Source organism: Pelodiscus sinensis, chromosome Z (assembly GCF_052426305.1).
Source record: "Pelodiscus sinensis isolate ZL-2025 chromosome Z, ASM5242630v1, whole genome shotgun sequence".
NCBI classification, from domain to species: Eukaryota; Metazoa; Chordata; order Testudines; family Trionychidae; genus Pelodiscus; species Pelodiscus sinensis.
Window position 1 is genome coordinate 28,075,945 of NC_143085.1, and position 27,255 is coordinate 28,103,199.

The 27,255-nt window shown below is 50.0% G+C and overlaps 1 protein-coding gene across 30 annotated transcripts in view; it reads left to right on the forward strand.

Annotated features, from left to right (window-relative positions):
* The window catches only part of NCOR2 (nuclear receptor corepressor 2), a 511,248-nt gene that overhangs the window by 374,318 nt on the left and 109,675 nt on the right, over nucleotides 1-27,255 (forward strand). For 29 of the 30 annotated variants that reach the window (XM_075898492.2, XM_075898501.2, XM_075898481.2 and 26 more), the window contains 3 exons: nucleotides 17,437-17,561; nucleotides 19,692-19,864; nucleotides 25,146-25,208. In XM_075898492.2, coding sequence (XP_075754607.2) covers nucleotides 17,437-17,561; nucleotides 19,692-19,864; nucleotides 25,146-25,208 — 361 coding nt within the window. Of the gene's footprint in view, nucleotides 1-7,194; nucleotides 7,735-17,436; nucleotides 17,562-19,691; nucleotides 19,865-25,145; nucleotides 25,209-27,255 lie in introns of those variants that run through there. The other variant, XM_075898503.2, reaches the window with a different exon arrangement.

The following is a 27,255-nucleotide window of genomic DNA, read 5'->3' on the forward strand; positions in this document are numbered from 1 at the left end:
CTGACCCCCTCATATGTCCCTGGACTCAGCTGGCTGGGTTTCACAGCAATGCCACACTGCACCCTCATGTGCCTTTGGACTCCGTGGGCTGGATTAAACAGCACTTTAAGCTGCCATCCTAATAAGCCCCCAGGTTCAGCACCCCTTATCCCCACTTTCACACCACAGTCATTCACAGGTAAACCACACGATGAGCAAACCCCACAGGATTTTGGGCACTACAGGGATCTTTTGCTTGGGTACAAGAAGCGTTGTTGCAGAGCGAATGGGGAAGCCAAAACAACACCCCTTAAGGAAGAGTGAGCAAAAGAGAAAGAAAGAGAGAGAAGCAACCATCTTAACAATGAAAGTGATTTATTTCTGAGTAGTGAATAGATATCAAACAGTTACAATATTAAATCTAACAATTACAATATTAAATCTAAATTGAAGCTGCTTACAAATGTTAGGTAACCATATAACAGTTTACACAGGGCAGGGTCAGGAGGCTATGCTTAGAGAGATAGTTGAGAGAGAGAGAAAGAGAGAGAGAGAGAGAGAGAGAGAGACCTCACCACTCCACGGAGCTTGCACTGATCAGGGTTCCCAGATGATGATGGTAGCCGGGGGTCCAGAGGGCAGGAGAACAGCAGGACAGAGCCCCCAGCACGATCAGACAGGAGATGAAGAAGTCTCAATGGAACTGATGCAGTTTAAGTCCAGGTATCAGAACAGTTTTCTTGGGGCAAGGATAGGAGTTTTTATAGGGATAGTTCAAAGAGAAAGAGGAGAGACAATAGAGATTGATCACCCCTGGTTATGGGTGATGTTCCTTGAACGAGCTCACAATGCAACTTGGCAGTTTCAGTATTTTAGATGTCAATAGGATCGTTACTAGAATTGGTCTGATAATGACTAATTTGGGTGTGAGCAGGCTTAGGTTCATTAGCATCTGGAGCAGGGATTTCCCATCAGGCAGTGCTTCTCTGCTTTCGGTGTCCCATAGTTCAGTGCGGTTCCTGCCTTGGAAGAGCTGCTCTCCATTCTGTATGCTAATGAGATGTCCCTCTGTTCCATCTTTAATGTAAATGAGGCTGGGGTGTTTCCTTAATTGTATCACCCTTGTCTGAAGCAGTTTAGGTGTGTCTTCCCTGGCCTTTTCTTTGCTTTGTCTTTGATTCTAGCAGAGGCCTGAGGGAGGGGAATGGTTTTCCATGAGTGTCACTCCCTGACTCCCCAAGAGCACAAGGCTGACAGGTGACCATGTTCTGGTTCCCCAAGAATCACAGAGCTGGTGGGTAACAGTGTCCCTGTTCATCCATGGCTTTTGGTGTCTCGCTGAGTTATGAATTTCAGTTCCCAGGCTTGCTGTTTGAAGGCGTGCAGGTTTCCCCGGAGGACAAGTATTGAAAGAGCCCTTCTGCTTAACAATCTGTCCAAACTTGTAGTTAGGTCAGACACTGCTCCCTTCCCCATACCTGCAGAGCTCCGTGTAGCTCCCAAGCTGGTAGCTTCCACCCACAGAAGTTGGTTCAATAAAAGATATGACCTCACACACCTAGTCTCTCTCGTGCCCTGGGACCCACACTGCCTGCATGCTGAAGAACAGCCAGCCGAGACAGTGGGTCACTTTGTTGTGGTTTCATTACATTAGTGGTGGAAAACTTCCTACTAGTGAAATGAAACACCAGCATTGGCTTTCTCCAGGCCCTATGGGTGCTTAGCCCCCTGCTCTGCCCCAGGCCCTGCCCCACGCAGTTCTATCCCCAAAGTCCCTGCCTCACTTCTTCCTGCCCCCACTACATTCCCACGCTGCCTATTCCTGCCCAATCCCATCTCCCAGCATGCCCTCCTCCCATTCCTTCACAGAATCATAGAACACTAGAACTGGATGGGACCTCAAGAGGTCATTGAATCCAGTCCCTGTTCTCACAGCAGGACCAAACACCATCTAGACCATCCCTGACAGGTCTGTCTAACCTGCTCTTAACTACCTCCAGAGATGGAGATTCCATGTCTGAGAACAGCTGATCCGCAGCTTTGGAGTGGTGTTGGGAGGCAGGGGAAAGAGATGATCAGCAGGGACACCAATTGATGGAATGCACTGGATGGAGAGGGGCCATCTAGATGCTGGGGGCCCTAAATACTCACTCAATTTTTTTGCAGGGGTGCACCAGTCCTGGAGCACCCATGGAATCAGAGCCTATGAAATGAGAAGCTCTTTCTTTTCCTTTTCGCATATAAGTATTTCTCCTGCAGCAGTCAATATGTTCTCGAAGGGTGCAAACCTGTACCCACGGGAGTGGTCCTATTCTCTGTAAAACCCAACAGGGAGACTTGGATTTTAAGATTGCAGGGATCTTCCTTTTGCTGGGGAGATTCAGAACCTCAGGCTTGGGTCTTGGGCGGGTACCTAGAGGAGAAAGTTGTTTCTGAGGTACATTTTTCTCTGGCTCTGGGTTGTGGCTCTGGGCTCTGGCTGTAGCTCCGGGCTCTGGTTCTGGTGTTGTGTGTCACTTTTTATTTGCTTTCCAAAGCAGGTCTTGATGGAAATCATAGGGAGGGGTTTTCTGCAAGAATGTGTGTGCTTTGTTTGTGCAAGGCATGTCTACACTGTGGGTGAGTACAGGTCTTCTGCCCCCAGTGGTGTCAGGCTGGCATTTTTCACTAGTGATCTGTTTACAAAATTCTTAGAGGGGAGTGGCACAGCAACCCATGGGGCAGTGATAAATTGCACATCATAAAACATTGAATGGGTGAGAAGGCAAACCACAGAAGAGGAAAAGGATCCATGTGCTGAGAGAGTCAGTGAGTGTAGGCTGCCCTCTATCTCCATGTACAAATATGGTCATCCTTATGCTTCTTCCAGTCTCTTGGGGCTCACCATCCACAGGCAATCAATTCATTAAAAAAAAAATCAGCCGCCACCCAAACCAGAAACCGACTCTCTTATGGAAAAGCCCAGTAGAATTGCAGAAGGACCAAACTAACAAGGTTCTACAGAAATCACACAAAACCCCTTACAGACTTTATTGTTGGTATTGTAGTAACACTACAGGACCCTGTTCATGGACCAGGGCTCCAGTGTGTTGCTAAGTGCTGTACAAAGACATATACAGCAGACAGGCCCAAAGAAGCTTGTAATATAAATAATAAGACAAGACTGCACAGATGGATACAACAGATGGACACAAAGTAACAGTGAGACAAAACTGAGCAATGGAGAATCATCTCCTTTCTGAAGAGTTTGTTGGAGATTTTTTAACCATCCCGTAGCAAGATATTCTATCAAATTCTACAGTTCATTCATATAGTACAGTTCAAAATACCTATAGGAATTTTTCTCTCTCTTCCTCATAACACCCTATTAGGTATTTGAAAACCATTATCATGTCCCCTCTCAGTCTTCTGTTTTCTAAACTAAATAAGCCAAATTCTTTCAGCCTTCCGTTGCAGGTCATGTTTTCTAGACCTTTGGCCATTTTTGTTGCTCCTTTCTGGACCCTCTCCAATTTCTCCACATCTTTCCTGAAATGTGGTGCCCAGAACTGGACCCAATACTCCAACTGAGGCCTAATCGGCGCAGAGTAGAGCAGAAGAATGACTTCTCATGTCTTGCTCACAACATGCCTGTTAATGCATCCCAGAATCTACACCCAGTTCTGTGATTTCAGCGTGCTTCCATGGCTGCACTTGGAGGCTCAGGACTGCAGTGATCAATGTACTCGACAGCTATTTCTCATTCTCTGTGTGTTATTTCAGTGATTGCATGCTTGGATTTGAGGCTTCCCCCATGAGCAGAGGGTGCCAAGTGTGATAATGAGAAGTGAGGCTCTGCAGCCTGCAGGTGGCAGAGGAGATTGGGACATTCCAGACAATTAGAGTGGAGACTTTGGGACATGAGAGGTGGTCACATGATATATACATGCTTAAAAACAATAATAAACGCCCCAGGCATCCACCCTGGGCTCTGTATCCAGCCCCTCTGTGAGGGCCGCCTGTGGGTGGTGGTCTGACAGATTCTACTTGCACCAGCTGCCTGTTATCATGCCACGGTTGTAAGTGTCTGCCCTGTGTTTTCTGTGGTGTCAACTGACACAGTCCATGGATGCATTGCGAGAGACATCACGGGGCTGTGGCAGTGCTTGCTAGTGGTTAGAGCAGGGGACTGACAGAAGTTCTCACATTTGTAGTGGGAGCTTCATTTTCTCCTCTCCATGCACATAATTTATGCTACTCTGACCCTGGGCCACTGACGGAGAGTGAGGGGGCAAAGGGGCAACCACCGGAGTCCTGCATGGCATGGACCAGGCAGTGCTGAAGGAGGCCCCCAGCTTCCTGCCTTCTGGCAAAGGCTCTGCCCCTTCCCAGGGCATGGAGCCAGCTGCCCTCTCCTCCTCCCACATCTTACCTAGGGACCCAGCAGTTCTCACCACAGCCCTGATCTGAGCCCATGGGATGGCCCCAGAGCAACCCTGTTGGCCAACCAACTGCAAGTGGGAAAGAGAATCAGAGTCATTCTTCTGAAGTCACCCAAAAGAAAATCCAGACTCCAGTGCTGTGTGTTTTGGAGAAAGCACTCCCCATACAGAGCAGTAAAAGGAAAGGCAGGGGAGAGGAGGGAATTGCCCTGGGATGTCAGAAGGTTTTTTGGAAATCACCATTAGAGCATGTGTGATTGGAAAGCAGTATTGTCTGAGGGCAAGAGGAGGTTTTACTGGGGTCACAGCATCGCCATGCAGAGCACAGAACAAACCCAAGGCAGTGTTTTCAAAAGCCACGTTATCAATCCTAGAAAAATACCCTGTGCTGCCTGAGGTGTCGAGGGATGAGACGGAGAGGGGATGAAATGAGCTTGCTTGGCTCCCAGCTTCTCTTTGGGCCAGGCCTGGCACATTACGCAGGGAGAGCTATTATGTGGAGGTGTAATATCTTATTCATAGCTCAATGATAGCTGTGTGATGGGATCATGTCTGTCCTCCCGCAGGGGGCATTCGCATAAGTGGCCTTACAAGCTGCTTGCCTGTTGAGTGTTACCTTTAGTAATCATAGTATAGCATCTTTCAGCCACAGGCCTTGAATGTTACAGTCGCTAGGGAATTTAGCCACCCAGTCCCTTGTTCAGGGTAGGGAAGCTTTATTATCCCTGGATGACAAATGGGGAACAGAGAGGAGCGGGTGTTGCGCTTAATCTTCACTGTCTCTCATCCTGCAGGCTTAGCCTGTGCACCTTTGAGGTCAGGAGACAGAAAGTGAGAGGGGATGGTAAGACTACTGTCCAGAACCAAGGGAGGAGGAGGTATGGCTGGGGATTAGAGCTCGGAGGTGCTGATGTGAGGGTCTTTTTAAGGAATAAAAAGAAGAGAAGGTTTCTTAGGATATTTGTGAGTTTTCTCTGCTGTGCCCAGAATGGGTGGGGGGGGGGGGGAGCTGTGTGTTCTGAGCGGTGCAGAGAGTGACAGTGTAGTTTACGTGCAAGCTCATTAGTGCTGTGCAAGAGAGAGGGGTGAAGTCACACAGTGAAATGAAGGGGGAGTCTTAGCCTGCTCCTGGCATCGGGTGCATGCGTGTGCATTCTCTGTACCTTTCAACTGATTGTGAAGCACTTTTCTAGATCTAAATGTACCTTGACGTCTCGCAAACCTGCTGAGACCTTGTGCTGCAGATTCCTCTCCTCGGAAACACTGGCTTGTGCTGGCAGCTGCGTGGAGGTCATAGAACACTAGAACTGGAAGGGACCTTAAGAGAGGTCATCGAATCCAGTCCCCTGCCCTCACGGCAGGTCAGCGAAGCGAACCCTGGACTCTTTGTGGCAGGCACAGCCTTCTTTGGGGGTCATGTTGCTGCAAGTACCATGTACAAAAGAATCCCTTTTTGTACAGAGGGATTCCCTCTGGAGCAGAGTGGGAACTGGCGCTTCCCAAATACCTGCAGTACAGCAGTGGTGGCACCCGCAGCCCAGGTCCTTTAAATTGCCGTTGGAGTGCTGTGTATGCACTCCGAGCCGCTCTGCAGGCTGGGGAGCGTGGGCATAGTATGCTCTGGGGAGGGTCTTGCAGGACATCTACAGCTCTGAAGCTGAGGTGCTGGGGATGTATCAGTAGCACAAGAGGCCATGTGAAAGGATTCCTGGAGAAGGAGTTGGCCTCACCTGATCAGTAAAATTCACTGGGGATAAAACCCTCACCCATATGTAGCTCACTCCCCAAGGGGTCTCAGAACAGGGGGCCTCAGAAATCATCTCCACTTACGTTGTATAACCCCCTTGGGGGAAAGGAGCCAGAGGTTTCACCCTTTCCCTTGATTTCCACTGCCCCCAGTGCCTGGGAGGTGGGCCTTGCAGCCCAGTGTGCACAGCCATGAGTCTCAGCTCTCAGCAGCTCCCTGATGATGCTGGAGCTCGACAGTGCAGACCCAGTGCGACAGCACCAGAGAGGCAGATGTGCAGTGGGGAGAATGGGGTTGGGATGGGAACAGGCCTGCCTATGGAGGAATGGGGGGGAAGGGACAACTGCCCTGGGGCCGGACGATTCTGAAGGGCCTGGACTCTGGGTGCCACCACTGCCGCAGTACAGCCATGATGGCACCCAGGGTCCCAGGTCCTTTAAATTGCTGTCAGAATCCCATGCGAGGGCTCCAGGGAGCTCTAAGGGCGGGGCTGGAGTGGTGCGCTCTGGGCAGTGTTGGGGGTTGGCTCCCCCACTCTTCTGTCTGAGGTCCTGCTCTTCCGGGAGTGCAGAGCTGCCCTCCCCACCTTACCCAGCAGCCCAGCGTAGCGGTCGTTTCCCCTGGGTGGGAGCATTGGCAGGACAGGGTGAAATGTCCAGAGGCTGGCAGAGAGAGAGACAGTTCTTTTCTGGAGGGAGAAGCTTGAGCAGACAGACAAGGCGGAGGCCCATCCTAGGTAAACCAACAGGCACCGGGAGAGCTGCAGAAGAGAAGGCTTTCAACCCAACAGTGCTGACAGCCTTACTGAAGGACATAGCCCCTTGGGCAGGGACCGTCTTTATGTTCTGGGTTTGTACAGTGCCAAGCACAGCAGGTGCTGCTCCACAGCTGGTGTTCTATGTGTCTCAATGATTCACATCATAAAGCCTGAATCAATGGCAAGGGTGGGGATGGGAACAAGGGGGAGGTTTGTTTGTTGGGGTTTCTACAGTGCTGTTGAGCAGGGTTAGGAGGGCCATGTGGGGCTGTTGGAGAACATGAGTGTCTCCTGGATACAGGGTGCTGGAGGCAAAGTTCTGGGGACTATATACACAGTCCCCTCTAGCCTGGGAGGTTCTTAAGCATTGCAGAAGAATTGTGATTGCCTTTATATAGTGCCATGGGCTCATGTATCTCGGCCCTGCTGGGCGGAGGGGAGAGGAAGGTAGGAACAGGAACTCTCTGGAGGTTTGAAAGCTTGGAAAATAAATAGCAACGCATTGCAAGTTAACCCTGGCATCCCCCGAGATTAATCATACTGGCTGCAGCCAGCCCTGAGCCCCGGTGACGAGCACTGTGGTTTATAGATCATGATTCATCGGCCTGACTTAGTGCGACCACGTTATTCCAGCCGATTGCAAAATCATACAAGGAATGTTGTGGTTAGTTTATGGCTTAACTATGCAAATCATCAGGAAGCCTCCCGAGCTGGAGAATGTAGATGCACCCCGCCCGGCTGTGAGGGGGAGCCGGAAGCACTGAGAGCTGGCCATGGGGATGTACGGGAGCAGCAATTCGCACGAGGCTGGGTCCAGGATGGAGCTGGAAGTAAGTGCTTTGGGGAACTGGCTGGCTGGTGGGGAGAGACTGTCATCCCTCCACGCAGAGAGCGCTGTGTGTGAGCTGGGTCTGGCTCCTGTGTGGTGCCTGTCAATCTGGCTGGAGTTTTCTGAAGGCAGGGAAGCCTCCCTGACTGGATGGGCTGAAAGGACGCTGCTCTTGAGCTCCCCAAGAGGGACACTCGCCTATTGGGAGGTCGAGGCCCCTCCATGTTTTCTGAGTGGGGGAGCTGAATGTATAAAGCCTATTCCTCACCTCTCCTCTTGCGGGCTTCTCTGCCAGATCCCAGCAGTTGCTGGCTCCAGGAGGAAGTAAACAGAGGGAGTGGGAGGAGCTGCACCACTGCTGACTGGCTGGGAGCATGTGTGCTGGGGTGGGGTGCACAGAGGAGCCCCTGCTGCTCAGGGAACTCAAGGGGTGCGAGTCCGACACCTCGAGGAGAAGGGAGGGCGAGCAGTGAAAGTGCCCCAGCAGCCAGAGCAGTGGAGTGGATGAAATCCTCAGGGTATTAGAGTCCACAAGAGTTGGCCAGGCAGATTCCAGCCAGCTGCCTGGGGCAGGGTGTACTTGGGGTGTATTATAGTGCGGGGGGAAGGGGGGCACTTTGGCTGGCGATGCCTGTGGGAGGGTGCATGCTGTCACTGTCTGGAAGGAGATTTAACTGGAGGTGTAGGAAGAGCTGCCAGCTCCATGCTCATCTAGGGCTAATCAGAATCCTCTGGGAAATGAGGACAAAGGTGAGCAGCTGTTTATAATTACTGTGCAGCTTAAGCGGCAGAGTAGCGCAATAAGCACTCCAGGGAGGCGCAGCCTGCACCCTGTGGCTCGTCTCACACGCAGCACTTTGTCTCCAAGCTAATTGAAATAACCAGGAGGGATGGAGGGGAACAATGAATGCCAGCATCGACACTAGAAAAGAATGGGTCCTGGATTAGAGCACTAGCCTCGGTCCTGAAAGACCTGCTCTGCCACTGACTTCCTGTGTGGCCTTGGGCATGTCATGTAACCTCTCAGCCGGTCTTTGTAATGAGACAGCTGCCTCGCTTTGCTTCTTGGGAGTGGTACCTACATCAGAGACTAGTTGCTGCTTGGCTACTACAGCAGTGGGGGCTGAGAGGTGCCCTAGCTGGATGGGTGCTTGAGCTGCCAGGAATTAATTCCACTCCTGCCTACCAGTGGAAACATGTTATGCCCCTTTGGGATTGTACCCTGTACAGTGAGACCCCCCAGCCCACATGCCACTTCCCCCAGAGACCACTGCGATTAAAGCAAAGGGGCTGTGGGCTAGATACCAGTGAATTGTTTCCAGGCAAAGAGGCCAGTCACAATGTGGAATAGTCTCACCCAGTGCTAGAAAATGCACTGCTTGGGCGAGTAGCAGAGACTCGCTGACCCGAAGTGGTTTTCCTGCTGAGGATTCCTTCAGCCTGTCCCTTCCTTTTACAGTTTTGCTCTTGAGAAATCCACCAGCACAGATCCCCTTATTTTCCCCTCCATGCCTTTTGTTCGCTTTGTGTTACTTTACTTCATTGTTTTCATTGTGGCTTCTGGATAAAGGCCTGTCTTTAGAACAGTGGGGTCCTTGTCTGTGATCAGTTTCTCTGGGTACTATGGCAGTATCAGTTATTACTCACAGGGACGTGTCCATGCTCTTGGAGTGCCAGAACAAGGAGCAGGAGTGTGTCCTGTTTGCATCTGGACTGCAGCATGTGGGCTCAACCACTCTGGGTTATTCTGTGTCCTCTTCCCAGCCAGGGCTTTCAGCATGATGCTCACTGCTTTCATCAGTATGGCTGTACCCCAGGGTTTCTAGGCAGGGTGTTTGTGGGTATCTCAAGGCATGCCTGAGTTCTGCTGACAGCTCCTGCTATTCCTTTCTCTGCAGTGGACTCACTGCATGGTCAATATTTAGCTTCAATAAGAGATCAGATCAGAATACACAATTTGGAGAGATGTTTAGCCAGGAGGCCTTCTGTCTGGGGGAAGGATTACAACACACCGAATCAGTAGCATTTTGCCTCTGTGGCCTCATGCTGGAGATGTTGATTCTAATGTTGTTTTATGGGTGGGATGGGGCATAATAATAGTCATTGTCCCTGTGCTGTAATAAGAGGTACTGATGGCTTCTGTCCACCTGTGCTGTTGTGATCTGTCTTAAGGCAATGCTTCCGAGTAGCCCAGCCCAGCAAACCTAGGGCCACACATTAGGGGGCGCCATTGGACATGTTATTGATGGATTTGGTGGGGTGAAGCACAGTTTCCTGTGAGATGATGCCAGGATAATGCTGTAGCAGACATTGCCTCAGACTTGGCTTAAAAGGATTCTCTGGGGCAAACTTTTGTTTCTAAGTGCCAGTGTTCAGAGGGAGGGAAGGAGATCTGGACACAGCCTTTCAGCTTACGCCACAACCCTGCTGCTGGGCCTGGACTTGCACATGTCTGTTTCATCTGAAGAAGTGGGCTGAGCCCACAAAAGCTCATGATACCATCTACGTGTTTTGTTAGTTTCTAAGGTGCTACAGGACTATTTGTTACTTTTTAAGGTTTTTTTTTCTAGTTACAGATTAACACAGGTACCCTTCTAAAACTGTTTAAGCTTGAATGGTTGGGTTGATCTTCCCCTTTGAAAGGTCACATTGCTCCAGTGTGCATTCTCTTGCGCAGTGAGAGCAAGGAGCATTGCCTCCCTTCGGTCTGTACCTGCATGTGTTTCCATGGATCCTGTGGCTTTGGTTGTTGGAGCTCTGAGATCCTCATCATCTGTGCTATCCCAGCCTGTTACTGTGTGGAAGAACTTCCCTTGCCTTACTGCCCTCTGGTTTGAGTAAGTGCGAAGGCAAGATGAGATGATAACAAGCCTTCCCTCGGTTTCTGTTTGGGATGCCATGTGGGTTTTTGCATGGACAGGAACTCAGCGTGTGGCTACTGTCAAGGCCAAAGGAGCTGATCTATCCGTGGTATCTCGGAACATCTCACCCCTATTCTAGCCATTTTTCTAGATGAAGAACTGAGGCCCAGAGAGGCTAAGTGAGTTGTCAAAGCTCTCAGAGGGAGCTTATGGCAGTACAGGGATTTCACTCTACATCTCCCATCTCCTATGCTAGAGCCCTCAACACTGGACCATCTTTCCTGTCTTAGCTCCCATCTGCATGTGTGCATTCAGAGGGAGCTGAGGGTAATTTCCTGTTCCTCTCTGCTGTGCCTTCTGGCTCCCTCCTTTGAGCAGGTTGGGGGGATGGGAACAGACAAGCCACTGAGGAATGACTTGTAAATTTCATCCCCCTTTGCTTGCATCCTGAGAGGTTACTACCACGGCTGCAGCAAAACAGTTGTGGATCAGCAGCTGGGCTGCTGTTGCAGAGAGGGTCCTACCTCGGGTACGTCTACACTACAGCGCTAATTCGAACTAACTTAGTTCGAATTAGTTAATTCGAACTAAGCTAATTCGAACTAACGCAACTAGAACTAAAAACTAGTTCGAATTCGCATTTTGCTAATTCAAACTAGCATGTCCACATTAAGTGGACCCTGAACCGGGCTTAAGGATGGCCGGAAGCAGTGCCAGCAGGACATCAGAGGAGGACTTAGAGCGTGGAGCTGCTGTCTCAGGCTAACCGAGGACTGTGCTTAAAGGGTCCCGACCCACCCCGGACAGACAGTTCTCAGGGTGCCCCGCTTGCAAAGCAGTCCTGGCTTGGATTGCCCGGACTGCCCGCACAGGGCACATCACACCACTCGGCCATCAGCCCAGCTTAAAGGGGCACGGGCTGGCTACGGTGTCCGTGCCAGGTGCAAGCCTGCGAGCACCCAGCCAGCATACCCTGCACCTGGCACAGATCGAGCCACCCACCCGATGCCCCCCAGCCCTCCCCCTCTTCCCGGGACCAGGCTGGCGGCTCCCGGGAGCCTGCCCAGGACCGCAAGAGGCGGGCGCCCGCCTGGTCTAGTGCAAACATCGTGGACCTCATTCACGACCTCTGCACTAGGCACAGGAACGTGGCCGTCTAGGGCAGGAGAGCTGCCAGCCTGGCCACCCAGGAGCAGGTGTGCATGAAAATCAAGGTGGTCCACTGAGACCTCCGACCCTGAGCCCTGAGCTTAGAATGGCCGTCCTGGGTCAGACCAAAGGTCCATCTAGCCCAGTAGCCTGTCTGCCGACAGCGGCCAACACTAGGGACCCTGGAGGGGATGGACCGAAGACAATGACCAAGCCATTTGTCTCGTGCCATCCTTCTCCAGCCTTCCACAAACAGAGGCCAGGGACACCACTCCTACCCCCGGCTAATACCACTCCATGGACCCAACCTCCATGACTATCTCACTTCTCTTTAAACTCTGTTCTAGTTCTAGCCTTCACAGCCTCCTGCAGCAAGGAGTTCCACAGGTTGACTATTTGCTTTATGAAGAAGAACTTTCTGTTGTTAGTTTGAAGCCTGCTACCCATTCCTTTCCTTTGGTGTCCTCTAGTCCTTCTATTATAGGAACTAATAAATAACTTTTCTTTATGCACCCTCTCCACACCACTCATGCTTTTATAGACCTCTATCATATCCCCCCTCAGTCTCCTCTTTTCTAAGATGAAAAGTCCCAGTCTCTTTAGCCTCTCTTCATATGGGACCTGTTCCAAACCCCTGATCATTTTAGTTGCCCTCCCCTCTCCCACGCTAAGTCCTAATCTGATGCTCTGCCGGCATTGCTTCTGGCCAGCCTTAACCTCAGTTTCACTCAATGTGGACATGCTAGTTCGAATTAGCAAAACGCTAATTTGAACTAGTTTTTAGGTCTAGATGCGTTAGTTCGAATTAGCTTAGTTCGAATTAACGAATTTGAATTGTTAGTTCGAATTAGTGCTGTAGTGTAGACATACCCTGAGAGAGGCTATCTTCTGTCTTCTGGATCACTTGATAAATTGTTGACCTCAGTGTGGAAGATGGGCACTTGGAAATAGTGGTAGCTAGTGCACTTTCGGCTTCTGCATCCTGCATTCAATCTGATGCAGACGCCAGTTTCCCAATGTCTGGCAAACCCACAAGCCCCTGAAGGAATCCATATATCTGGAAATGAATTAGATGGGGTTGTGTGACCCACACAAAACTGGGCTTCACCTGTCTGTGGTAGAAAATTCCTACCTGCCCTGCTTCAGGCGTTGAGGAGCCAGGCTCAGAGGCCAGCTCTGAGCTGCAGCGTGTGGGGTGCGCACCGAGGTAGTGATGAGAAGGGCTTTTGCAAACTTCAGGAACCACTGATGTGATGATGCTGCCTCTGCAGCACCCTAATCCCAGACGGAGTCTGTCAAGGCCTGGTGGGCGGACGCTGCAGGAATGCTTGCAGCCCCCAGTTTCCATGGAGGAGGAAAGGTGATACCTCTATGCAAAGTGCCAGGGCTGCCAGAGGCTCCTGTGACTGGGAAGAGAGTGGTGTGCTCCTGGGCTTACCTCTATACTAGGCCCCTCTTTGCACTGTCCTTCCCACAATAACTCCCCAACAAGCACACTCCAGGCCTTTGTCTGACAGTCGAGCAGCAAAGGGAGAGCGTGCAGCCTCACCTAGCTCCTCACATGCTCTCAGGGATTGGGCAGGGCTCAGATACCATGGCACGGGTTTGGTGGGACAGAGCTGCAGCAGGAACTCCAGAGGAGTGCTGGGAAGTTGCAGAAGGGGGTAAATTGGTGACTGCCCGAACACCTTCCAAACGTAGCAGGCGTGATGTCGCAAGGGACACCTCACCCTGGTCTCTTATACGCTCACTGGCACATTTTTACCTGTGTTTCCCTAGGCCAGGTCATGCAGTGTAATTCAGCACGTTGTGAGGGAGCTGAATGGAGGTTTGCTCCCCATTTGCTGGATATCAGGAAAGTGGAGTAAAAAGGTTGAAAGAACTCCCCCAGAGTTTTTTTTCATAATCCCCCTTCTTCCTTGCTGTTGATTTGGTTAATAGGAAGGGAACTTGGCATTTCCGAGCAAGTTAGATCCCCTAGCACACCACCCGGATGCTTTTCTCAGGAGACCATTGGCTGTTCAAAGATAAGAGAGCCTCACTAATCATGTGGATCTTTGTGCAAGCTGAGCCCAGGCTCCAGAGACCACTGGTGAACCACATCAGTGACTCAGAAAAGTCAGGGAGTTCAAGAGAGCATTAGTGCGATGCAAGGATGTTGTTGTGTTGTACGCTGCCTCCCCACCAGCCTGATCTGCCACATGCTGTGTTCAGAGTAAGCCTTGGGAAGCTCAGCTCCTCAGACAGGTGGTTAAGGAGGGGGCTGATGCTAACAGGGAAAGCAGGCTTCTCTGCCACAGTAGAAGGAGGGGGCCTTTGAGCATGTGACCCCACTTGTGTAGAGGGGGACCAGGCTATCTCAAGATGGCCATCGAGAGAGAAGGACTGAGTTAGCAGATTTGCAGTCTCAGATGAGCTTTTTGTTGAGTGTAAATTAGGAGTGTAAAATCCAGTGTAAATTGTTAACTAATTAAACTATAGGTTTAACTGGTTAACTGCCTGCTGAACCATGGGTAGGAGGCTGCTCCTGTCAGCTAGGCACTAGTTAACTGGTTACTGCAGTAAGCATGTAAGCAAAGCAATATTTACTTGTTAAACTTTTCCATCCCTAGTATAAATCAGATGAGGCGCATTCTGGGAATTCCAGGGGAGCTGACTGCCACCCTGCCCTGTGGGTATAAAGCTTATACTGCAGCTGTCTCCCTGGGTGCAGGGCTGGGAGCTGGTGCATGCGGGGAGCCAGTGTATAAGCCAGCTCTGGGCACACGCTGGCTCCTCGTGGCTGCAGAGCCAGAGCATGTGTAATTGTATAGCTGCTAAGATGTTTAATGCCTACGCAGTTACTTCTTTAACAATTTTTTACATCCCTATCCTCCATACCTTCGGGTGTGTTGCCTCCATGGTGGCAAGTCATGTTTGGCTACCAAGTACCATCCAGGCAAGGAGCTTGTATTTGCTGCAAGTATCAAAACTATCCCTGGTGCTCCTGTGGACAGCCAGTAGTGAATGCTTTGCACTCATGAGCATCAGATTCCACTTTTGCAGCAGCCTTCTGGAAACGAATGCAACATATTATTAGCAGTAGTTCGTATTATTAATGAAGGACACTAAGTTTAGCGCCGTGCAGGCAGCTCTTGTTAACCCACAACAAGGTCTGACCCTGATTTCCTGCCATCTTATGCCCTCCACTGCTGCTTCCAGTCCATGCAGAGGCAATGGCAGACGTTCCTCTGGTGTGATCTTTTGGATGAATGAGAACATGCAGTGGGGATCTAGCTACGCAAGGGCATTTTTCTGGCTTTTCACTGACAATTGCTCACAGGCCTTGGTATTGACACTTGTATCAATATATGAGTCTAAATCTCCTGTGTTGATTTGAAGATGTGGCATTTAAATATCTGAATGGCTTCTCTGAACTGGCCTGAGTCTTCCAACAGCTGTGTTATTTGGGTGTCTAGAATGTCTCCAAGCTTTCAGGGAACTCCCTCCCCCTTGTAGAGGAGAACTGTTTCCGTTTCACACCTCAATATAGATGCTTCCCCTGCAGTGAGTGCCTCATGAACGGAGTGCTGTCAGCGACTGCCTGTGCAGAATTCACTGCAGGATCAGGGGTCATCAATAATTGCAAAGACATTTCACTGTCACTAATCCTTGGTATTCAGCCTTCCAGCTAAACTGAGTTTACCTGCCCCCCAGAAATCTCACAAGACAGCCAGTTGTAGGCTCTGTTGCAGACTGTAGAGTTTCATGTTGATGAGAAGAGAGTGTAAAAAGAAACTACAGTTCCAGCCCTATCAGAGTTCTTCTGTCAAAACCCTGTTCCTTTGCTGCTTCACCCCTTGTGTTGTCACTTTCACTAATACCCACTGGGTGTGAAAGGCTGCCACTCTGAGCCTGTTATACTTGCCGCTCACTTTGTGCAGATGCAGGTGCTAGCACCAGGTGGCAGGTAGTGGAGCTTCAGGTGTGCTCTTTACGATTGCCATTTGGTTTGTGGCAAGCTCAGACCCTGTAAAATATAACTCCCCCTCACTTCCCCCCCCCACAAAATGGCATTGAAATCAGGGGGATATGAGCTCATCCTTAAAGTGAAGCATGTGCCATTAGTACACAGCTGAATCCAGTCCTGAAAGAACAAGATACTTTCCTGTCACTTCCTGTTATCCTTTTCAGTAGCTTTGCACATCTCATTTAGCACTAACCCTTTTGGGTATGATGTTCACATGGCACAGAACACTGATGCAAGGGAGATCTGTGTTCACAGGCAGCACAGGGATGTGATATCAGATCACACCCTTGCGCCACAAAGCACCTGCCTAGCACAGCATGCCACACCGATCATTAGAGCCCAGCATAGTCACAAAATTTGTATCCACATCTGCACAATGATCCCCAGATGCAGATACCCATGGATATAATCATAGAAACATAGAATACTAGGACTGGAAGGGACCTTGAGAGGTCATCGAGTCCAGTCCCTTCCCTCATAATGCAGATATTCACACATTTGCAGGGGTTTAGATACAAAATTTGAATCCTTGTCAGTATACACAAAAACGAGCCACAGATCTCGGCAGCCATATCCATGGATGTGGGTGGGTATCCATGGATATAAAACAGACAGTCATGGATTTGCAGGGCTCTGCAGATCATCCAGGGTTGGCCCTTGTGAAGATCATTCCATTTGAGATTTCTTCCTTTCTGCCTGTGGAACCCTTTCCTAAAGGAAACTGTGTGGGCCAAGCCCTAGTGGATTTACTGTGAGAAACAGCCCTGAATTATCTGGGGAGCAGCATGGCTTAATAAATCATTTCCGTCTCTAATTTCTATGTCTCTATGGAATTCCTTTCATTTGCTGCTAGCCAGAAGGAAGGGAGGTGTAAGGAATCCGGCCTTCCCCCTACTGTCTTCCTGCAGCTGCAAAATGGAGTCAGTCATTATTTTAGAGAAACTCTCTGTTTGGCAACATGAAATGCCTGGCAGGAGAGTGGTGCTAATAGAGTTTTGATGGGCTCTTGCACAAACACTGTTAAAGAGAGTAAATCAGGTGAGTGTCTCACACCGAGGAGTGTTTGGGGCACGTGGGATGGCTTCTCAGATTAAGTGTCTGTCAACCTGTGCTGATTCTCTAGCATGTGATTTGTGTTCAGGTTAACTTCTCCAACACAATAGTTATTGCATCCCTAAAACAGATCATTCCATTTGTAGCTTCAGCAGCCTCATTGCATCTCTGTGTCTTCCACTGAAGGCTATTTGGTAAATTTCCATCTTGGAAAATCCCAGTCGATATTCCTCTGCCTTCTGCTATTTTTGCTCTTTGCCCTGCTGGAAACACTAAACACTACTTCTGGGCTCTGTTCATCTTCACATTGATTCCAGTAGGTCCAGTAGAACAGGGGCCTACTCCAGCTCCCACTGTATCCAGAAGAGCCCCTTCACTCACCTTAATGGGAGCTGGAACAGGTTCCAGAGCACAGACCCACAGCAGGCTCTGAGCTATGCATGAAACTTTCTGACCCGCTGGCCTGCAGTGTCCCTCACTGCCCCTTGCCTGCAGAGGTCCATGCTGTGCATCAAGCAGCACTTCATTTGGTTTTGACTCTTCTCAGTCAGGCCCTTCATCATGGTTTTAATGCCAGTCCAGGCATGAAGATTTATCTGCCTTAACTTATTTCTTGTCCCTTGTTTTGTAGCAGCAACAGCAGATACCCCGTAGCAGCCAAGAGGACAAGGATGAAAAAGAAAAAGAAAAGGAGAAGGAGGCAGAGAAGGAGGAAGACAAACAGGAAGCAGAAAATGACAAAGAAGAACTGACGAAGTAAGCAACTTTCCTCCTCTCTCTCGGCTCCCTGCCCCTAGAGATCATAGTGTGCATTGGGGATGTGAAGGACTAGTCGACTATCTCATAAGCAAATGCTTATCAAATAGTTGAGAGGATAGTTGACTAGTTACTTCCCACTCTGTGCTGCCTCTATCAAATAGAGGCAGCAAGGAAGGGGGAGAAGGAAAGAAGGGGGTACGTCAAAGCTGCAGCACCGCTTGGAGCCTAGGATCAGTTGGCGACTCCCCAGCTGACCCCAGGCACCATGTGACGCTGCCGCTTTGAAATGCTGCTGTGATGTTTCAGAGTGGCAGCACCACATGGAGCCCGGGGTCAGCGGGGGAGTCCTCAGCTGACCTTGAGCTTCTGCGATTTCACCTTTGAAGTGTAGCAACAGCCCTAGGGCTATCAACTATTCTGTTAGTCAGTTACCCAATACTTAAGGGCATGTCTACACTGCCACCCTAGTTCAAACTAGGGTGGCTAATGTAGGCATTCAAAGTTGCAAATGAAGCCCGGGATTTAAATATCCCAGGCTTCATTTGCATCTTGCCAGGTGCCGCCATTTTTAAATCCCCCTTAGTGCGGACGCTGTGCCTGCGGCACGGAGTAGGTAGTTCGAATTAGGCTCTCTAATTCGTGGAACAAGGTGTACCAGTAGTTCGAATTAGAAAGCCTAATTCTAACTACCTACTCCGTGCCGCGTGTAGCCGTGGGCACGGAGTCCGCACTAAGGGGGATTTAAAAATGTCAGTGCCCGGCAAGATGCAAATGAAGCCCGGGATATTTAAATCCTGGGCTTCATTTGCAACTTCGAATGCCTACATTAGCCACCCTCGTTCGAACTAGGGTGGCAGTGTAGACATACCCTGACATCCTTAGTGTGCATGGGCTGAGAATGCATCATTTCAGTGCTCCCTCCTTAACAGCCAGGAGCTGCACTGGAGGAGTAGTGGGGGGAAGTGCATCCAGCAGAATCTGGGCTCTGATCCCAGTATTGGGTGCTCCTTCTGCAGGTTACCTGGGTTGTGCTGCCCAAGGCTCCCTGTTCTCCTAGCTCAGAGCAGGCTATACCTGCTGCCTGTGCCGTCCTGAGGGGGGTGCAGGACCTGGGGCAACCCCTCTCAGTGTCCTAGGTGTGGGGCTTGGGGCAACACGCTGCCGCAGGCTCCACCCCGCATCCACTCCACCCCTTCAGTAGTCCCTATCCCTGTTCCCTCCCACCTTCCCTGGAGCAATACAGCCTGGGAGGTTACAGGGGCCTGGTGCAGCAGCAGCAGGAGTCACCTCCCTCCACTCACCAATGGGCAGCGAGAGCCAGAGTGGCCCACCAACAGACTGCCATGCCACTGTTTCTCCCAGCTGGTGGGTTCAGGAGCACCCTGCTTTCTGCCACTGTTGAGAAGCCGAGTGCAGCAGGCTGGAAGGGCAGCACAGCAGGGTGAAGCGGAGCAGGCTGCTGGCCACTCTAGCTCCTGTCATTGCGGTAAGTGTGATGGTTAGGGGACCACTGCTGCTGTGGTGCCAGGCCCCCATGGGACAATTGGAGCAGCTATTGGAGGGCCCCCAAAAGCACAGGCCTGGGATGGCTGCCCCAAACCATCCTATGGAAAGGACAACTCTGCCTAATGCTAGTGAAGGAGCGAGTCTGTTTGAGCTTCCCCTTCGCAGTGTTACATCAGTGTGAGATCTTGCAGCTCAAGGGATTGGGCCAGGTTTATAACTGTGTCTCCCTTAGTGCCTGGCACGGCATTGCTTAGTGGAGAGCGCTGGATTTGTTGCTGGGAAAGGTTGGCAGGCAGGCTGCTAGCTGTTATCTGTAATGAGCTTTAATACTTGGCTCAGGAGAACATCTGGCTTCATTATATCCAAGCTGCCTAGACATTTACCAGCAGGTCCCTTTCAGGAAGATAAATGAGGGGAAGGTGATGATAAATTGGAAAGGCCCAGCCTTAAACCTGTCTCTGTCAGGTTTCTGCATGCCCTTGGCACTGGAACTGCAACCATCTGCAACCTCTCCTTCCTCCTCCCCTCCCCCGGCCCAGCCCACCCAAAGTCAGGCCAAGTGCCCTCTTTGCAATCTCCTGACATTGATCCTGTCATGCAACCATTCCCCCACTCTCGCAGGGAGAAGAATGACGACACCTCTGGGGAAGATAACGATGAGAAAGAAGCTGTCACTTCCAAAGGGCGCAAAACTGCCAACAGTCAGGGCAGGCGCAAAGGCCGCATCACCCGTTCCATGGCTAACGAGGCCAACAATGAGGAGGCAGCTGCTCCGCAGCAGAATACAGAGCTGGGTATGTACCTGCTGGGGTTGTGGGCTGAGCACAATGCCTCAGTAACTCACAGTTGGAAGGAAGGGTTTATGTTAGTCCAGCTAGTTAGAAGGAAGGAAGGTCCTGGGATCAGAGTCTGAGCTTTTCCTCTGGTTTGGCACTGATTCATTAACAACATAAGAATGGCCATACTGGGTCAAACCAAAGGTCCATCTAGCCCAGTATCCTCTCTGTCGATAGTGGCCAATGCCAGGTGTCCCAGAGGAAATGAACAGAACAGATAATCGCTAAGTGAGCCACCCCCTATCACTCCTTCCCAGTTTGTGACAAGGGTAGGGACACCATCCCTTACCAGTTTGGCTAATAGCCACTGATTGACCAATCCTCTATGAATTTATCTAGTTCTATGTTGAACCCAGTTAAAGTCCTGGTCTTCATAGCATCCCTGGCAAAGATTTCTACAGGTTGACTGTGCATTGTATAAAGAAGTACTTCATTTTGTTTGTTTTCAACTGGCTACTTATTAATTTTAGTTGGTGACCCCTAGTTGTTGTATTATGGGAACAAGTAAATAACTTTTCCTTATTTCTTCCACTCTACTCTGAGCTGGTTAGGCCTCAGTTGGAGTATTGTGTCCAGTTCTGGGCACCGCATTTCAAGAAAGATGTGGAGAAATTGGAGAAGGTCCAGAGAGGAGCAACAAAAATAATTAAAGGTCAAGAAAACATGAGCTATGAGGGAAGACTGGTCTTGTTTAGTTTGGAAAAGAGAAGACTGATTGGGGACATGATAGCAGTTTTCAGTTGTCTAAAAGAGTGTTACAAGGAGGAGGGAGAAAAATTGGTCTCCTTGCCCTCTGAGGATAGGACAAGAAGCAATGGGCTTAAATTGCAGCAAGGGAGGTTTAGGTTGGACATTAGGAAAATCTTCCTAGCTGTCAGGGTGGTTAAACACTGGAATAAATTTCTAAGGGGGGTTGTGGAATCTCCATCTCTGGAGATGTTTAAGAACAGGTTAGTTAAACATATTAGGGTTTATCTACATGGTGCTTGGTCCTTCTGTGAGGGCGAGGGACTGGACTTGATAACCTCTCTAGATCCCTTTCAGTTCTACGGTTTTATCATTCTATGATTTAATTTCTCCACCCCAGTTATGATTTTATAGACCTCTATCATATCCTCCCTACTTGTCTCTTTTCCAGGCTGAAAAGTCTCTCCTCATATAGCAGCTGTTCCAAACTCCTAATCAATTTTGTTGCCCGTTTCTGAACTTTCTTCAATGCTAGTACATTTTTTTTTCAATTTTTTTTTCACATCCGTATGCAGTATTCAAGATGTGGGCGTACCATGGATTTATATAGAGACAATAAGATATTCTCTCTTATTCTCTATCCCTTTCTTAATGATTCCTAACATTCTTTTTGCTTTTTTGACTGCCACTGCACATTTGGTGGATGTTTTCAGGGAGCTATCCACAATGACTCTAAGATCTCTCTCTTGAGTGGTAACAGCTAATTTAGTCCCCATCATTTTATATGTCTAGTTGGGATTAAGTTTTCCAGTATACGTTACTTAGCATTTATCAAAATTAAAATTCTTCTGCCATTGGGCAGCCTTGGCCAAGTCCTTGCACCTCTGTTTCTCTATCTGGAAATGGAGGATGATAATTCTGTCTGACAGCTCTGGCTTTTTTCACATTCCTCCTGTCCTGAGGAGTGGGAGTGATTTTTCACCGACACCTCCAGATTCATCCAGCTGTTGAGGGGGCATTTGAGGGCCAGGCCTTTGTCTCACCAGGTGAGGTTGGAACCTCTTGACCCCTGAGCTAGAAAGCCCTGAGGGAGGTGAAAAGAATTGTGTTGTTTTTAGCGAACCTTTATGCAGGCATCTCTCTGCTGCCAGTGGCTACTGAGTACAAAACCATCCTTGGTAATCTGGCTGGCAGTGTTTTGCCATGTGCCCTGAGAGCTCCACAGCCAGCATCTTTTCAATGACAAGGGAACATGCTCTGCTGTGCTGCACTTGACCAGCGGCCTGGCTTGGAGTCACTTGCTCACTCGTTTTCCCTCCTGCCCCAGCTTCCTCCCATTGGTAGTGCTGGGGTCCAAAGCAGGAGTGACAAGTGACAGCTCTGACACAGTCCGTGGCAGTGATCCAGGCTTTCCCTTCCTTGCCTCTGCGGGTACCACCGATGATGGCTTGGTGAAGGGAGGGCTGGGATAACTCTGCCACTAGTCTGTGGTTCCATATTTCTCCCATAGTACAGGATCCTTGGTGTGCTCCCTGCAAGTCAGTTGCTCCTTGTCCAAGTACACTGGGACCTTGTTAGTTGAGCTAGTCTGTCCTGTGCAGGTCTGATTCCCTGCCCCATTTCAGCCAACCTCCCTGCTGTGCAGACACATGTGCAGCTATTTCAAAAGAGAGGATCCCATGGCAGGTCTCAACATGACACTCTTCAAACATCTTGAAAGTGCCATTGTGTTTCCTAAGACTTCATGGCATCTCAGGATGGGAGGACTGTACCTATGGTGTCGTTAGAAATAAGAGAGAGGAGTCAAACTGATATCCCCCCTGAAATGCATGGACAGATGGAGCATAGCTCTTTTTTTGGAATGGCAGGAGACAAGGGCCTTGCTTGCAGCCGAGAGACTTTCAAAGGTGATAGTGTCCACTGCCAGCCACATGAGGGCTTGTAAGTGCAGAAAAGGCCATCTCCAGGCAATATCAGAAACTGTCTGCCTTCCCTATGCATCCCGTCCGTCCCCACCCCCTCCCCCCCTTCCGGTGACTGACAGAAAGACAGTGGTTGCTCTTGAGAACTATCCATTATTATCTTAGATATTGTGACTGCAATATTTGCCTGATTCCCTATATATTCCCTATAGAAAACACTACAGAAGCATTGATCCATGCAAGACAATTAAAAATGTTTTTTTACGGGTGACCTGCCTGTCTGTTGGAGAATTTCATTACCAAATGCAGTCTTGTTATTAGTATCAATTAGGTCGATAAATGTGTCTTGTTCATTCACCTGCTGAGTATTGTCTAAACCTTTGACTGTGAGCTCCCCAGGGCATGTGTAGTGCTAGCATAGGGGGGCCCCGGTCCCTGTTTGGGGTACTTAGGCACTGTGCCAATAGTGCAACGGAATAATCCCAGTATTTAAGGCAGGATGTTTCCTCCAGAGGTCTGCCCCGGAATCCTGTGAAGGGAGAAAAGATTGCTGACAATAGTGAAGTGACCAAAGGAAGTGGGCTGAAGTCACGGGCATGCCAAAGCAATCGCTTACACTTTGTGTCTCCCCAGAAGTGATTTGACTTAGGTTGGCGAGTATAGTTACTGCATGTTAAATATCCACTGAATATTAAAAAACAAATAAAAAAACCCAGGCTGCGATTTAGCTGCAGCACGCTGCAGCTCCCAGTAGACATCTGTTATATAACTGCTCAACTTCAGTGAATATCATTAATCAAGCCCAACAGGCCATTTACCTGACATTTATTTAACATACACTAACAGTCTTATTAAAACTCAATTAAAGGCTTGGTCAGGTGTGTGTGGGATACTTAAAGCAAATAAATCTCAAAGCCCTGACTGTGCCCACAGAGGGGAAAAGAAAATTCCCAGATATTGATTTCCTTTACCAGCTGAGCTAACATGCTGGCTGGACCCTGTGGGACTACATTTCTAATGGAGGAAGTGACCTACAGAGACTTCCGCAAGGTGATGTCTCAGTCCAGTTCAGTCAGCTGTGAAGCAGATGCCTTTTTTCACTCCTAGGCCTTGTTACCTAATGGACTGTGGCCATCAGAGCTGGACTTCTCCTGCTCCAGAGCCCCAGCACCGGTATTCCCTCTTATTTTTTCATCCATGTGCAGAATAAATTTTGTTGCACCAAGACATGTGAGGATGTGTACCACCCATATAAACACATGCTGCCTGCTATGGGTGCTCTGTGAATTAGCTGGCCAGAATTTGAATCTCTCCTGGGTAGCCACTCAAGTGCTCAGCTTACTGGGAACGCTGCCCAGCACCTTTACAAGCTTCGTGGAGATGCTGTTTTTCCTTCCCACTTGTGTCCTTTGACCTAGCTTACTGGTCTACTTTCCATTTTAAAGGGACATGGTCCAATCCTCTCTCCCCCATGTTGAAATAATGCTTCCCCTGTGATTTAGAGGAGTAACTCACTGGCAGCTGAAATAGAAATCTGTTTGTTCACGGGGGGGGGGGCTTTTGTCTCTGACTCACATACTGGTTTGTTATTCTAGGGTGGGATCCTATGTGTCAGGCTAAAGTGAATGCACTGTTGAGGCCCAGGGTGTGGAGCACAGGGTGGCTGCTGGGCACGCTGACACCCATCTCTTACCGTACCGGTTGGAGGGCAGAGTCGCTGTTGCTCTGAGGCTCTTGCTGGGTGTGAAAGTGAATCAGATGGAGGAGCGTAAGGTGCTGCATTGCAGTCTCTCTGGCACCTTCCCTGTAGCTGGAAACCGCTGATTGCCTGGGGCTTGCCCCATCTCTCTGGGCTCATTAGATATGCTGACAGCTAGCTTCCCCCACTGACCTCCCCTCCTCAGTTGGTCAGTTTCAGTGAGATTAGTACATCCCGCAGCCAGTCTGAGTTCTTGGCTCTTGTCCCTCCCGGTGATGTTCCCTCTCCATGTGATTGATCTCAAATCAGTAATTATGTGGCACCTTTTTTCTTGGAGGATAAGGGCGTGTGGAACCAACACAGCATTGGCAAAATGCAGGCTCCCTGAGAGTGTCTGGCTTTGTTTTCCCAGCCCAAAGCTACCTTATTCAGACCTTACATTAGTGTGATAGGTGCAGGGGAACCGACAGCCTCTGAGCAACCCTAGGCAAGGTGTATGAGGGGCAGCTCTGCACTCCAGGAAAAGGTGGAGCCTTGGGCAGAAGGGGCAGGGCCGGAGCAGCCAGCTTCACCCCCCAGCCCTCATAACTGCACGGAGCATGTGGCATCCCTGCAGTGATTGAAAGGGCCTGAGGCAGGTGTCTAGGAGCCGTGGCCCCTTTGAATCACCAGGCCCTGGGGCAACTTCTCCCCTGGACAGATACCAGGCTGGTTCTGCGCTATTGGACCTGGGACCTCCTCATACCTAAGCCTGGCACAGGGGTTTGTGAAGCACTTTGGGATCTTGGATGCAAGGCCCCATCCACGTACAGCATATTCTGGTCAGGCTGGCAGACATTTGGGTGCTAGTGCCCTCCTTAGATTCTTCCAGCTCAGTTGCGTGCATGTAAATCCCTCTCGCCATGACCACCTGGCTCTGTCTATTTTTCAGCTTCTTTGGAGATGAATGAAAGTTCTCGCTGGACAGAGGAAGAAATGGAGACAGCCAAAAAAGGTAATGCAGTCTTTTACCTCTGCTGCCCATCCTGATGGTCAGGAAAGGAAGCTGGTCTGTACGTGCACAGCAGGGACAGTATGGGTCTGCTACCACCTTGAATCTAGGGGTCCTGATTCTGTTCTTCTTTACACTGATTAAACCCACTGTGTAAGCCCATTGACTTCAGTGGTGTTACACTGTGTAGGAGAGTGAGAATGAGGACCTGTGTAGTCTGAGAAAAGTGCTTTTGTGTGGTTTTGGTAACAAGCCACAATACTGGCAGCAGCTTTGGATTTTGTAACCCCTGGTCCAGGAGTCATGCTTGGTTGGTGTGTGTCATGGAAGGACAAGGTGGGGTAACAGTACCCTTGGCTCTGTGTTGGAGTGAGGCTGCTGAAAGAGATGGCTGCATGACCAGAGGTCCAGAAGTTGGGGTTGGTGTTGAACTGGGAGAGTAGCTGGTGGTCAGCAGGCCTGGGGTGGATAGCTGGAGTTTATCTCTAGCTCACAGTGTTGATGGACCATCTAGTCCAGACATGAATTTTGTTACATGGTCATGAGCAGGCTCCACCCCTGGAAGGGGCGTAGCTGGGGGGGCAGAAGGGGCAGGGCTGGGGACTAGCCTCTCCCCTGAGTTGTCTGGGGCTGGAGGCTTTGAATTAAAAACACAGCAAAGGGCTTGTGGCTCCCGGCCCTGCTGCTACTGTGTTGCCAGGATTGTTGCTGCTATTTAAAGGGCTCATTGGATCCTGCTGCCTGAATCACCACCTGGAAATTCGATGGCACAGGCAGCAGGATACAAATAGAGGCCAGATGCAGTCCACAGGCTGGATCAGAGTGTAAGGTGGGATGGATCCAGCCCCTGGGCCACAGCTTTCCCAGCCATGATCTAGTCTGGCCACTGCATATCGCAAGCCACCAAACACCACTTCTCCACCCCGAGTCCAACCACCAGAATTAGACTAGAGTACTGTAGTCTGTGTTCTACAGGCAGGAGGGAGCAAGAGGCCCAGTTCCCAAGGTCCCTGCAGTGGCAGGAACTGGTTTTAGGGAGATAAGACCAGCAGGTAATCCAGGACCCATGCAGAGGAAGGGGACTCTCCCTAAGGTCCTTGCCAGTGTGATCTGGGAGAAAATTCATTCCTGACCCAGTGTTTGGGGTCCAGATGCACACATGGCCCTGCTCTGGTAAAAGGCACATTCCCTGGTGGCCAGGCAGAGGATTCCCATGTGTAAAAAAGAGCAGAAGATAAACTCCATGACGCGTAACTGCACAGCTATAGTAGTCCAGTAAGGGCAAGCCAGAGTTTCTGATCTCTGCTGCCTCCCTTAGAGACTGCGCTGTCGCTTGTAAAGCAGTTGTCTCTGCTACATCATCAACTGAGCGTCCCCAGGTCCTGAATCGCAGTTGCAGATTGGGCTTCTCCTGCTGAATGCTGAAACCAGGGCTGTCCCTTTAACGGGGGCGAGGCTGCTGGCGAGAGGAGGTTTATTTTGCATCCTGTGGCCGAGAGAGTGCGTCGCTGAGACCGTTAGGTCGATGTGCTGAGTGTAGCGGGCTCCCTTTGCCACTTCCCCCTTGTTTGCTGGGCTCCCGTGCCAAGATTTCTGCTGTTAAATTTTTTCCTAAGTCATGTCCTGTTGCTCTGTGGTTGAGTTCCCAGCCAGCGCCCAGTGCATCCTGCTCAGCTTGCCTGCGAGTTGTGTAGGTGCCCCGCCACAGCTTCATTTGGGGATAGCAAAATTAGACAGACCTGGCAGGCAGGAGCTAGATCATTTGAGAAAAGCACCCGCAGGAGGCATGTAGACTATAATCTCTGGCGTCTCACGTGCCAGCACAGTCCTGGGCTGAGCTGACTTAATATGAACACACCCATATGTTTGGCTTGTTCTCATTCTGACCCCCTTGCTAAGCCCCCATGCCAGTCTTGCATCTGGCCAGGCATTGTTATCTCTAAGCTCATCCCTTGCTAGCTAGACTTCAGTCAGGCTGCCTGACTGAGCTCTTGCTGCTGGGATTAGCAGCTGCTGGTCAGTGGGTTGCCGCTGTAAGGATCACTTCTAG